Raw genomic sequence first — 13,919 nt, 5'->3', positions numbered from 1 at the left:
AACTATACAATATCCACAAAAAGAAGAAAGTATTAACAATATATATATATAAAACAATGTAATAGAATATACATCATGACAATATATATATATATAAAACAATGTAATAAAATATACACTTTTTTGAGACAATATATATATATATGTATATACATACAATATATATATACAATATATATATATATAAAACAATGTAATAAAAGATAAGATGTTGCATTTATGGATATGAGGGCAGATAAAGTCTGGGGGTTATCGGACTGGAGGTTATCGGCCTCTGTCAGAGTCAGATGTGCTCCACAGCAGGTGATAATAGAAGAGCAACCAGACAGACTCCAACGCCCAAAACAGATTATTACAGTCCTGAGTGAGCGGGTCCCAGGAGGAAAGGTCCGGGAAGCAGGACCACCAGTGTAGTGTCCAGTCTTTGGGTAAATCATCTGTAATGCTGCTCTTCCTCGCCGTCCTCTGCCTCATTGGCAACTCTTTCTGTGCTGTTCTTCCACCACGAGACACTCCGGGGTCCAGGACCACCGGGACCACCGGGTCCACCAGGAACAAGCTGCTGCTCGTCTCTTTTGACGGTTTCCGCTGGGACTACGACCGAGACGTGGACACCCCTCACCTGGATGAGATGGCCCGTGAGGGGGGGACCGCCCAATACGTCACGCCGCCGTTCATCACTATCACCAGCCCCACGCACTTCACGCTGCTCACAGGTACTGAACAAACAAGCCCCAGCTGTTCACCTTGGTGACAGTACATCACGTTATTTAACGTGTTTTTTTAAACCTCAAAGGTTGTGAACAGTTTATGGATACACAGCATGGTCCAAAAATATGTCATTGTTCAAAAACCACTTATTTTCAACAGTGTATGGTTGTGAACGTGTTAATATGGGAGAGTCATGACTCCGATGCATGCAGCCTGTGTTATGCCATTTCAGTCACACATAGAAGAGAGACCGAGTAAGAGATTGTTAGAAAAATATATAATTAAATTGAAATAGAACTGCGGTGTTATGAGCAGCTAAAACTTTATTGACAGAGAATTAGAGAAGAACAGATTTTACAGAGCAAGACGTCTGGAAAGTGACCTCACGCAGTCCAAAAACAACACACATGATGACATACAGTATCACTAAGAGATGAAGCCTAATAAAAACATGTCCTCTTATATGCAAGAATATATTTCGTTGTGTAACCGGGATCAAAATCGATCAAAATATTCTTCAAACATCATTTTATTGTTGAGGTTAAATGAAAAAAATGCATTTTAACCTATTTAATCATGTATGGTCATAGTGTGTAGATATTGTGTATATATTTTTTTACCTCTGTATATTTAGTTTTTTAGTATTAGTATTTAGTTTTGTGTTTTGTGTTTTTTTAATCTTTTTTTTATTTTCTATTAATGCTCTAATGTGTACCCGCTGCTGTGATCCTGAAAGTTCCCCTCTGTGGGACTAATAAAGGATTATCTAATCGTATCTCTTATTAAGCACCTATTAACCAATAAATCAATCAATTTCTTCCTAATTGTTGATAAAAATATATATATAAATATATATATATATATATAATCTATAAAATGTGTGCTTACATGCATACTTTCTAATTTCCTTTTTGCAAAAGCCCTTTGAGAGGTGGCTGATTGCCCAGCATAGCCCATGTAGGTCTAAATACATGCACATGTGATCATTTAAAAGTGTGCAACAAAAGAGTGAGTTCTGTATAATATAATATAAAAGAAAGACTAATGGCATGTCTTATATAATGTTTAATTTATAAACCAGATATGATGCCGTACCATCATATACACTCTGATGTGTGGGATCTCTTCACTACTGCAGGACTTCTTTCATACGCTGCTCATCTATATTTCCTCAACAGGACGTTACATCGAGAACCACGGAGTAACCCACAACATCTGGTTCAACACCAGCACTCAGGAGAAGAAGCAGTACTACATGTCTCAGTTTGTTGATTCCTACTGGGACAATGGCAGTTTACCCCTCTGGATCACAGCCCAGAGACAGGTTCTTAATCCACGTTTCTATATCTTGACCATCAGCACATCACCACTCCATCTCTGTTGTTTCATTGATTAGCATCTTTGGCTTTATATGATCTATTTGGGCTACTATGTAGTTGTTGGCCATAGTTTTTCCAAAAAGAGCACCTATCTGAGGATGCTTGTAATAATAATAATAATAATAATGCATTACATTTTTATAGCGCTTTTCAAAGTACTCAAAGACGATTTACATCTCAAATTAAAACATCCTAGATATGGAGGACTTAAAATGTCTTCAGTATAAATAAATGCATGAATAAATAAATAAATGCATGAATAAATAAATAAATGCATGAATAAATAAATAAATACAGGACCGCTCCAGCTCATTTGCATACAAGGACACAGAAATGTCACGCATAAATAAATGAAGAATACGTGTGGACACATAGAGACATAAATAAATGAAGAAATACAGAAATGTATAGATTTATTTAATGATGTCCTGTTTAGGTATAACTTATATTTATTTATTCCTGTATTATTTATTTATTTAATTATACATGTATTTATTTATTCTTGTATGTACTTATTTATTTATACATTTATTTATTTATTCCTATATTTATTCATGCATTAAGTAATTAATTAATACATGTATGCTTAAGACAAGTCCTCCATACCTAGAAGCTATACAATAAAATAACGGTGAAATAGACAGTGGGGTGCATACACTCTTTCCTCACTGGGGAGATAGGAGCACTATTTGGATGGAGGCCCTCATGTATTGTATCTTACAGTTTTTGAGGAGTTAATTTTTCTAAGTCGCGTCAGGTTGTCGTAGAGAGAGGTCGGACCCAAATGCCAACAACGTTTCCACAGAAGATTCAATAAATACACAGGGGAGGTGCAGGTGATTGGACACCGGGGAACGAGACACCGGTGGACACAATGAGGGCGGGGCTAGCAATCACACAGGAGGAAACAATCAGGATCAGGGAAGACAACCACAGGAACAGGAAATGCAGGGATACATGACATGAGAGACGGGGACTTCAAAATAAGACACGAAACACACAAAAACTCTGGATCATGACAAGTAGCTTGGTCATGTATGTGTTTATATTTTTGTGTTTTATTCCTCCAGGGTCTAAAAGCAGGTTCTCTGCATTTCCCTGGCACAGCAGCCACGTACAAAGGAGAGACGGTGGAGGTTAGGGAAGTGGAACCTCGTTTCTACAACTACTCTAACGAGACCGATTGGAGGCTGAACGTTGACAAGGTGATTGGAGAGTGGTTCCACCAACAGGACCTGGACTTTGTCTCCTTGTACTTCGGAGAACCGGATATGACCGGGCATAAATATGGACCAGATTCCCCAGAACGTCGTGAGATGGTCCAGCAAGTGGACCGCACGGTGGGCTACATCCGGGAAAAGATCCAAGACCATGACCTCACTGAGCGGCTCAACATCATCATCACGTCTGACCACGGCATGTCGACCGTACTGCGGGGCGGACTCGTCGAGGAAATCATCCTCTCTAAGGTCCCTGGCTTTAGCTTCAAGGATATCAAGTTCCAGCTGGTGGATTATGGTCCAGCTGGGATGCTGCTTCCTAAAGAGGGGATGCTGGAGAAGGTCTACCAGGCTCTGAGAGGAAGCCATCCGCATCTCCATGTGTATAAAAAGGAGGAGATGCCACCCAGACTGCACTACAGCAAACATCCTCGACTCCTACCCATCATCCTCTTCGCTGACCCTGGATATGTAATCAATGGGGTAAAAACATGTGTCATTACATTCATTGAGACTATAACACACCTAAAGCTTAGAACCACTGCGTCACCAATGTAGACCTTACCGTGGTATCCACTCTTAAACTACACATTCTTTAAAATAGCTCTGTAGAAATTCTACATTGAAACCCAATGAAATCAAAACCAACATGTAGCTCAATACAGGCTCATTGTTCACATTCCTAATTAAATTGCTTGTTTCCTCTCCAAACATAGATGTTCCCTGTCCAGGTAAACAAAGGAGAGCATGGCTATGACAATGAGGAGATGGACATGAAGGCTTTCTTCAGGGTGGTGGGGCCAGATTTCCAGAAAAACCTGGTAACTGGGCCCTTTGAGACGGTTAACCTGTATCCACTGATGTGCCATCTACTCGGGATAAAGCCTGAAATCAACGATGGACACTTGGACCATACCAAACGTCTGCTGGTCCCCAAGAACAGTAAGTGTTGTGCTTTGACATTATTTATTATTTGTTGGCTTGACTCACATTTTCTCTCTTCTCAAAACTAAATCTTATGACTAAAAGACTAAAAAGAGAACAGACGTACAACCAGAGGCTTGAGACGGCGGTTCAATCCCAGGTCCCCATAGTCCATGTCGATGTGTCCCAAAATTGCTCCTGCAGCTGTGTGTATGGTGTGTGAATGTGTATGAATGTGTATGAATGTATGTATGCATGTGTGTGAATGTGTATGAATGTGTGTGAATGTGTATGAATGTGTATGAATGTATGTATGCATGTGTGTGAATGTGTATGAATGTGTGTGAATGTGTATGAATGTGTATGAATGTATGTATGCATGTGTGTGAATGTTAATTACTGCTCCTATCAGTGTATGAATGTGTGTGAATGGGTGAATGATGTCATGTAGTGTTAAAGCACTTCGACTGGTCCGAAGACTAGAACAGATCTCTACAAGTACAGGTCAAACCTCCAGCAACTCTAGTGCATCATAGACACCGACCAAAGGTTAGACCACTGAGGAGCCTGTCACATCCATATGACAAATTACTAAGCATGGGAAAATCTCCCTCAGTATTCATATTTGTGAATAAATGTGTTGCAGTGTGAACTATGGGGCATTGGTATGCTTTTAGTGGCATTGCAATGGCACAGCACGACTTTGCCCATGACCGAGGGTTCACCAGAATCAGGGACACACCATGTTCATCCTTTATTTCCACAGGGAGAAATGAATACAGCAGTGTGGTGGACCATGGGTGTGCTAGAGCATCCGTACTCAGAGGCGCTTCATGGTCTGTCATGAAAAAGAACCGTGGGGCAGTTGGTATTTGCCCAGGAGGCACCTTCTGCAACCACTTCCTCAAGGATCTTGGAGAGGAAGGGGAGGTTAGAGATCGGTCTGTAGTTAGCCAACACCTCTGGATCCAGAGTGGGCTTCTTCAGGAGAGGTTTAATTACAGCTACTTTGAAGGAATGTGGTACGTGGCCTGTTATCAAAGACACATTGATAATATCTAAAAGAGAGCTGCCAATATAAGGCAAAACGTCTTTAAGCAGCCTCGTCGGGATGGGGCCCAAGAGACAGGTAGACGTGTTAGAAGTAGAAAGCGTTGAAGATAATTGGTCACGGTTGATGGGAGAAAAGCCATCCAAATATACACCAGGGCATACAGCGGTTTCCAAGGCCATTCCACTTTAGGACGGATTGGCACTGGTTAAGGGCAAGAGATTATTAATCTCGCCTCTAATAGTTAGAATCTTTTCATTAAAGAAGTTCATAAAGTCATTACCACTGAGGTCTATAGGAATACTCGGCTCCATAGAGCTGTGACTCTCTGTCAGCCTGGCTACAGTGCTGAAGAGAAACCTGGGGTTGTTCTTATTTTTCTCTATTACCGATGAGTAATAGGCTGCTCTGGCATTACGGAGGGCCTTCTTATAAGTTTTAAGACTATCTCGCCAAACTAAGCGGGATTCTTCCAGATTAGTTGAATGCCATATGCTTTCAAGTTTTGTGATGTTTCTTTAGTTTGCGGGTCTGAGGGTTATACCAGGGAGCAAACCTCCTCTGCCTCACTCAGTGCGTTTACATGATGGTATAATTCGAATCTTGCTTTAGTCGGACTATGCTATCTTTTGTAGGATCTACTATTATCCCAATATACATGGCAGTGAGTAATTCGAATCATTGGCCGAAAGCATGTCATATCCGATACGATAGGTGGCGCTGTTTTCATTACAACTCGTGGTGATACAGCCATTTCCGCTTGACCTCTTCACCACTACCAACAACAACCAACAACAACAACATCAACACTTCGAGAAAGATGGCGAACAGAGAGCAAGGCGAAGCTACATCCCTCTACTATTCGTGCATGATGTTAATAGTGACATTATCGTCTCTTTCGACTCTTTCGACTTCCGGGTCACGACATGGGACGGAGTGAGGGAGGGAGGAGGGCGGCGGGATCTCAAGCATGCGCAAAGACGCAAAGTCCAGTTCCTAATACAATTCACCGTTACATGCCGCGATAGTCGAATTATCAACCGGATCGGATCGAGTTATCCAGGGGTGTTAATCGGATCGTAGTCGGACCGCACATAGTCGAACAAAGGTGTTTACATGAAACGGATAATTCGATTTCAGTCCGACTAAGCCAGTTATTCGAATGCATGTAAACACGGTCAGTGTCTTCTTCTTCAGAGGGGCTATCGAGTCCAGTGTCATTCTCAGAGAGCCTGTGGCACTATCAACAAGATGATCAATCTGGGACGGACTAAAGTTAGACCAGGAGTCCTCTGTTATATTGAGACGTGGTATTGAATCAAATGCAGAAGGAATCGCTTCTTTAAATGTAGCTACAGCACTGTCAGTTAGACATCTGGTGTAGAAACTTTTGACTAATGGTGTACACTCCGGTAGTATAAACTCAAAAGTTATGAGGTTGTGGTCTGACAGAAGAGGATTCTGTGGGAAGACCTTCAAATGCTCAATGTCAACGCCATAAGTAAGAACAAGATCAAGCGTGTGGCCAAAGCTGTGAGTGGGTTTCTGTACTCTCTGACAGAAGCCAATCGAGTCCAACAAGGAGATGAATGCAGCACTAAGGCAATCATTATCAACATCCACATGGATATTAAAATCTCCTACAATAATAACTTTATCAGTTTTAAGAACTAAACTTGATATAAACTCTGAAAGTTCAGATATAAACTCTGAATATGGACCTGGTGGCTGGTACAGAATCACAAATAGAATTGGCTGTAGTGTTTTCCAGGTTGGATGTGAAAGACTAAGAACAAGGCTTTCAAATGAGGTGTAGTGTAATTTAGGTTTAGGATTTATTAATAGGCTTGAGTCAAAGATGGCTGCTACTCCACCTCCTCGACCGGTGCCTCGAGGAATGTGAGTATTAATATGACTTGGAGGAGTCGATTCATTCAGGCAGACATATTCTTCATGGCTCAGCCAGGTTTCAGTTAGACAACATGAATCAATGTGATTATCTGATATTAAATCATTTAGTAACACAGCTTTAGATGACAGAGATCTGATATTTAGGAGACCACATTTAATAGTCCTGTTTTGTTGCACTGCTGAAATAATGGTGTTAACTTGTAGACGGTTATTGTGTACGACTCCTCTTTTGCTTTCTTTTGATTTATTTAATTGAAGTGGCCGTGGGACAGACACAGTCTCTACTCTAGAGTCATGGGTGGGTAACTGCTCGAATGGAAGAGCAGAGAAGGGTGTTAAACTACAAATCTGCTCCCGGTTCCTGATCTGAACCCTGGGTTGTCATGGATTAAGTCCGGTGATCAACTTGGTCATGTTCCCAGAAATGAGACGCGCTCCGTCCAACGTGGGATGGATGCCGTCTCTCCTCATCAGATCAGGTTTTCCCCAGAAAGTCTACCAGTTTTTTTTTTTTTTAATGGTTTCATAAGGGTCAGTGCACATTGATAAAAACATTGCAGTAAATGTGCCAGAGTTAGCCAAGAGGCTATTTTTCATCTGTAGTCCCATCATTATCTACGTTATCAAAGCCTGGTTCACAAGCCCCAGACCATTGTCACCATTGACCATTGAGACCGGTTGGTATTCCACACCTGGGAATAATCTCCATCAGCAAAGCTTTGGCTACTGCCTCTGCATCCTGTTAGATCAGGGGTGGCCAACCAATCAGAGACTAAGAGCCACATTTTTTACTGTGTTACCGCAAAGAGCCACATCATACACATATGTGCACGCGCACACACACACACACACACACACACACACACACACACACACACACACACACACACCTCTGATCAGCCAGATTTATTGTAAATGTCACACACCAACATGATGAAAAACTGTACCTGCTTTTCTGCCTGGCTTTTCAAAGCGACCAACTTGTTCTTGCGAAGTTCCGTCCCTTTTGGAAATTCCTGTTCGATGTTAGGGTGGAGTGAGCTGAAGTGACGCTGAAGATTTGAAGCTTTGAAATGCGCTAATGCTGCGTGACATATAAGGCAGATCGGCTTGCCATTACGTTTAACAAAAAAATATAAACTCTCCCACTCTGGCAAAAACGACCTGTGTTCTTCTTCATATTTTCATTTCAAGAGGTAACTTGACGGAAATTGTTTACAACACAAATGATGGCACACCAAAGATTCTCTCGTCGCTCGTTTGACGTCACTCAACCAGGCTTACATGGTCAGTGTGCCATCTAGCTGTAGGGGGAGTGAATGACAGCGCCAGCCAAGCATTTTTGACGCATGTCATGTGACAGCTCCTGAAGAGCCGCATGAAACTAGTTAAAGAGCCGCATGAGGCTCGCGAGCCGCGTGTTGGCCACCCCTGTGTTAGATGATGGAAACACTTCAATCCACTGACTGAACATTTCCACTCTCACCAAACAGAATGTCTTGTTCTCCCGTTGAGTGAGAATAGGCAAACTATCCTTTTTTTACAAAGTCCTCGGCCACCTTTGTGAACCCCCTTGTGTACCATGCTGAGTTCTCAGCACTACACATCCCCCTTTGCCCACAGGATCACTTCCATGAGCTACTTTAGCGTAACAATGGAAGAAAACACTTGGCAAACATGGTTTGTTGTCCAGCCCCACCCACGTCTTCTGCTTGAGAACCGCCCAGATGCAGACCAACACTTTCCCTCTGCAGGGGTAGCCATCATCTGTAGTAGCTCCACATCATGAGTGATGGTTATTTCTACAGGTACCCCCAGCATAAATGTCGTGAGCTGGAAACAGGGACCTGATGCAGCTGCTTTCTCATAGCTGCTGCGACCCCTGCAGCATTTCCCACTGAAATGGGATCAGAAGCGTTTATGTGAGCATTACAGTTCATAACATAGACTGCTTTAGGGAGCAGAATGGCGTCTAGCAAGTCGGCCTCGAGTCGGTGGCGTGTAATAGGCTTGCCAGACGATGTCAAAAACCCTGTGTTTCCACAAGGCGCCAAAATTGTGTACCACACCAAAGGCGTAGCGAGAGTCTGTGGAGATGTAAACGGTTTTCTCAGCAGCGAGTTTACAGGCTTCCGTGAGAGCCACAAGATCTGCAGCTTGAGCAGCGAAACTGTCAGGGAACCGAAGCAGTTTATAGTGGACCTGCTAATGGAGACGGCAGGGCGGGAGGTGTTCTCTTCACCTCCGCAGATCTCCTCCCTACACCTGGCCCTCGAGTACATACATACATACATACAAACATACATACATACATACATATATACAGTATATGCACACACATAAGGACATAAATACATATGTGGAACCCTGGACATTTTAAGGCCAAATATTGTTGTCAGAATTGTTATTATATTGTATTGTGTTAGTACCTTGCCCCCATCATTTAAAAATGTATTTTTTTTAAATATTTATATATACAGTATATATATATATATATATATATATATATAATATTATAAGACTAATCAATTATGTGCTTAAGAGAACAATTTAGAAAAAGAAAATTTATAATAATTTCACTTTAAATAATTTACATTTTCAATTCAATTCAGTTTATTTGTATTGCCCAATTTCACAAATTACAAATAATAAACACAAGACAATAAACATGTTATGGTTCCAGCTTCTTAAATATGAAGATGTGCTGCTTTGACCCTTTTCCAAATTGTAATGATTTTTAAATATTGTTATTATAAAAAATAAAAAAAAATATGTTGTACTATTGAAATTACAAAACAAGAATTGTCAGCCCTTTTGATATATGAGGTAACTACATGAACATGGAAATCAATTTTGATGCGTTTAAATGTAATAAACATAACCAGGATACCAAAAAAAAGATCAGAATTCAAAATGTCTGCTATTTAAAAGGCATATTAGAAGTGAATAGAAACGTACATGTATTTTCTGTCCCACATTTACGAAGAGATAAATAGACTTGACCCTTGTGACCTCTTGTAGCCTTCACTTTCACTGCCAGGTCAAACAGACCCGAACATCACCTCTGTTATATAAACCTGCAAGGGGGGGGGGTAAATTTCACCCGCAACATAACGGGAGGGTTAACATCTCCTACAATCATAACCTAATCAGTCTTAAGGACTAAATTCGATTGAACTTCGGTGTTCCTGCTGGTACTTTAAATATCAGTTTGATCAGGATAGCTTTCATGAAAAGCTGCAGACAACAAGGACACCACATCATCAACGCCTTTTATCTGTTCAGCCGTGAACAACCTTTTACACTCAGTCAGCACAGTTCTGCAAGTATTCCCACCCATAACAAGTCATGGTCAAACCACAGTATATGGCCATTATGCAAGAATTGTTTGGGCTTTTTTGTAAAAGCTTCATGTGGAACGTGCCAGTTGTTTCCATTTCCTTCTACAAAAACAAACTCACCAAGATAAGTTGATCTCATGACTTTAAGTAACACACATTATACATGGAGCAGATGATAGTCGATATGATGGACTTTTGACAGGAAACCACCCTGATTCAGAGAGCAGATAGAGTCAATGTGTTGCACAACACAAGATAACTAACAATACTAACAACATAGTCTCAGTAACTTTGTCTCGATAAGAGATACCATCGGATAACACCGGGATACAAGCATCCTCGTCTCTTATCTTATCTCTTATCTGTGTGTCTGTGAGGTTAACGCTCTCTTCTCACATGTTTCCGTTTGCAGATCCAGGATTAAATGTCCAGTTACAGGTGGTCGTCGGCTTATCGGTAGTGATCGGCTTTCTGGTACTGGCGTTCACGGTGGCCACCTCCTACACGGGGCTCAGGAGGAGCCGGACAGAGAGGAGGTAACATGCTGTAATCACTGTGAACATGTATTATGATGTGTCTGTTGCCCTCTCCTGGACATGTCACCATGTATCCATGACGACTCTGCGGCTTGACAAATTCCACATGATGTTATACATACAGTATGTGGGATTCAGATTGATGAATACATTAATAGAATACCATACAGACATACAGATCTGTCGTGATCCGGAGTGTTTTGTGTCTTGTGTCTTTTCCCTGTCTCTCGTTTCCTCTGTTTCCAGGGACTTCAAAATAAGACAGGAAACAAGACATACAAAACTCTGGATCATGACACAGATCAATGTAACACTCTTGTCAAATGTTGCTGTTCCTTCATCCTCACATAAAGTGGAGTTAGCTAATTATTCATTCTCAGTTCTGTTGTCTTTCTCACCTCTCTGTTGTTGTGTTTTCTCTTTTTTCAGTTTTCAACTAAAAGATGCTGCTGGTGAAGAAAAGAACGATGAGAGGCAAAGCAGATTATGAATTTCAGATTAAAAACACAATGTTGTCCTACTAAAATAAAAAAATAAAACCTCTTGATTGAAGGTCACAGTGACTAATTATAGATAGATAGATAGATAGATTAGATCTATATACTATTAAATCCTCAACAAGAATTTTAAGCAACACACAGCAAAAAAAACAAAAAAAAAACAAAATATAAATAGGGAGGGTGTGATGGCAAGTGAGGTTGTTTGTTGTCCTCATAGCCAGTGCACAGAATGTTCTCCTGTATCTGTATCTAATTATATATGTTGATGGAGGCAATGAACTTCAATTCAGTTCAGTTTATTTGTATCACAAATTACAAATTTGCCTCAGAGGGCTTTACAATCTGGACATATTTGACATCCCTGACCTTTGACCTCACATCGGATCAGGAACAACTCCCCAAAAAATAATAATAATAATATAAACCACAATTTTTTTTTTTTTTATTGTTTTTGTAAGGATATCTGAATATCTCAATTAGGTATCAAATAGATATTTTGGGGTGTGAATGTAAGAATTGTTTTTACATATTTGAACATTTTAATATTTTCTCATGAATGACAATATAAGGTCAATGCATCTGTCACTGTTTATATTTTAATCAAGATCACAATACAAATTCAGATTAAAAATATCCCGACTCCATTAATGTAGACTACTGTGCAGCCTTTTGACTTCTGTCTTGCTAACGTAGCGTCCCGGGTGAGATGAATAGGACATGGATGGAGCTCGGGACTGAGCTACGCTTTCACTTCTTTGTTTGTTTGATTAAAAACATTAAACCCTGCAGAACAGACTCTGATTGCTGCACTGCCCTCACCGCTGTGTCCTCCGTACTGTCCTGTTACACATAAATATCATTACATAGGATAGCACTAAGATGTGTGTTACTTTGAACATAGCATTCTATGGGCTGGATTTGAACGGCTCTGACTTAGTAAGGTGCTGTTTTTATAGCAGTTTTACCTGTCACTAAATAGTCGGATTGTCTGTCGTAAGGGAGCTTATTGCATCTCCAATTCATTTCAGCCAGGTCCAATGAGACATGAAGTCACAGACTCCGGAGAAGAAGCAGAGTTAATAATGTGTGATGGAGAGATGAACATTCATCCATAAGGAGAGAGAGAAGAGGAGAGAGGTGCTCAGTGTATCCTAAACGTCCCACAGCAGCCTATCAGCCTATAGCAGCATCTCCACACATATGTGTACAGGTTGTAAAGCCCTCTGAGGCAAATTTGTATTTTGTGATAATGGGCTATGCAAAATAAACTGAATTGAATTGAATCTGATTCAAATGTGGTGACCGTCTGATCATTATTTCCAAAGATGGAAGAGCAATATGTCAAACGCCGTCTCATGAAGAGAAGCCTACATTTTCACGATTTCACGATTTCAAACAGAAACCCCAAAAAGTAATTTTGAAGTAAATTACATTTTGTATCATTCATCGTTTTATTCGAGTATCTCAACTTTCAGGGGCCTTAGTTCCTCTACTTCTTGGTGAGGAAGTGGTATGCTGCGTCATGATGACATCACATGTGACAGCTAAGTGAAACACCACCACAGAGCAGTCACGTCCTTAATACCAGGAAACCAAACACAGTAGTGGAGGAGTTAACTGGATTGTGGTATTTCCTCTGAAAGAGGTCAACAGGGATCAACTAGGAGGCCGCTGATGGCCTGAGAGAGATCAAGGTTCTCAGATATTTAGGTATATACATGTTTCTACTGGCAGTTGGGTTGAATGATGGTGAAGACATCAACACTTTGATCAAGTCTCAATAAAATGGTCTTATCCGTATTGCATTTTCACAGCATGACTTCAACCCTGATATCTCACAGTCATATCATATCAGTGAAGGTTGATATTATATCTAAAGCTTTCTGATAAGACAGTAAGGGAGAGTACCACCGGTATGACTGTGTGTGTGTATGACTACTGGACTCTGGACTCTGTAAGCGACTTTGGGTATTTAGAGAAGCGCTATATAAAATTGAAGGTTATTATTATTATTATTATTATCTATGTATAATCCTCTTTATTGGACAATGTGCTTGTACACATGTTTTATGTGTCATCAGGTGCAGAGAAGAACCGTTGAATGGAGGTTCTGATTGGCTTCTCACAGCAACAGGGTTTCTGGTGGTGTGGTAAAGGACATGAGGATCATTATTTTGATATGCATCTTAAAAGAAAAAGGGAAAGATTTAAGTAATTTTTGCATCTACATTTATTCAAAAGTATGCTCACTAGGAGAAGAAAGAAAGGCTCTCTGTGAGTTAATGTTTTAAATGATTGATAGTTCAGCATCGAGGGCTGATCATAACCAAACGTAGCCTATAGTGG

At 40.6% G+C, this 13,919-nt stretch overlaps 1 protein-coding gene across 1 annotated transcript; it reads left to right on the top strand.

Moving 5' to 3' along the window:
- The first annotated feature begins 442 nt into the window (after window positions 1-442).
- LOC130203971 (ectonucleotide pyrophosphatase/phosphodiesterase family member 7-like) lies at window positions 443-11,563 on the top strand. The gene is made up of 6 exons (XM_056430442.1): window positions 443-716; window positions 1,890-2,035; window positions 3,161-3,793; window positions 4,027-4,252; window positions 10,950-11,073; window positions 11,503-11,563. Exons 1-6 carry the CDS (start codon window positions 443-445, stop codon window positions 11,561-11,563), a joined length of 1,464 nt encoding a protein of 487 aa, XP_056286417.1.
- The last annotated feature ends 2,356 nt before the right edge of the window (window positions 11,564-13,919 follow it).

Source organism: Pseudoliparis swirei, chromosome 13 (genome assembly GCF_029220125.1).
Source record: "Pseudoliparis swirei isolate HS2019 ecotype Mariana Trench chromosome 13, NWPU_hadal_v1, whole genome shotgun sequence".
Taxonomy (NCBI): Eukaryota; Metazoa; Chordata; class Actinopteri; order Perciformes; family Liparidae; genus Pseudoliparis; species Pseudoliparis swirei.
This window is presented reverse-complemented; position numbering and strand designations above follow the sequence as displayed.

Coding starts and splice junctions, on each gene's coding strand:
- LOC130203971 (XM_056430442.1), top strand. CDS start 443: ATGCTGCTCTTCCTCGCCGTCCTCTGCCTCATTGGCAACTCTTTCTGT. Junction 3,794..4,026: donor CTGGATATGTAATCAATGGG/GTAAAAACATGT, acceptor CTCCAAACATAG/ATGTTCCCTGTCCAGGTAAA. Junction 11,074..11,502: donor AGGAGCCGGACAGAGAGGAG/GTAACATGCTGT, acceptor CTCTTTTTTCAG/TTTTCAACTAAAAGATGCTG.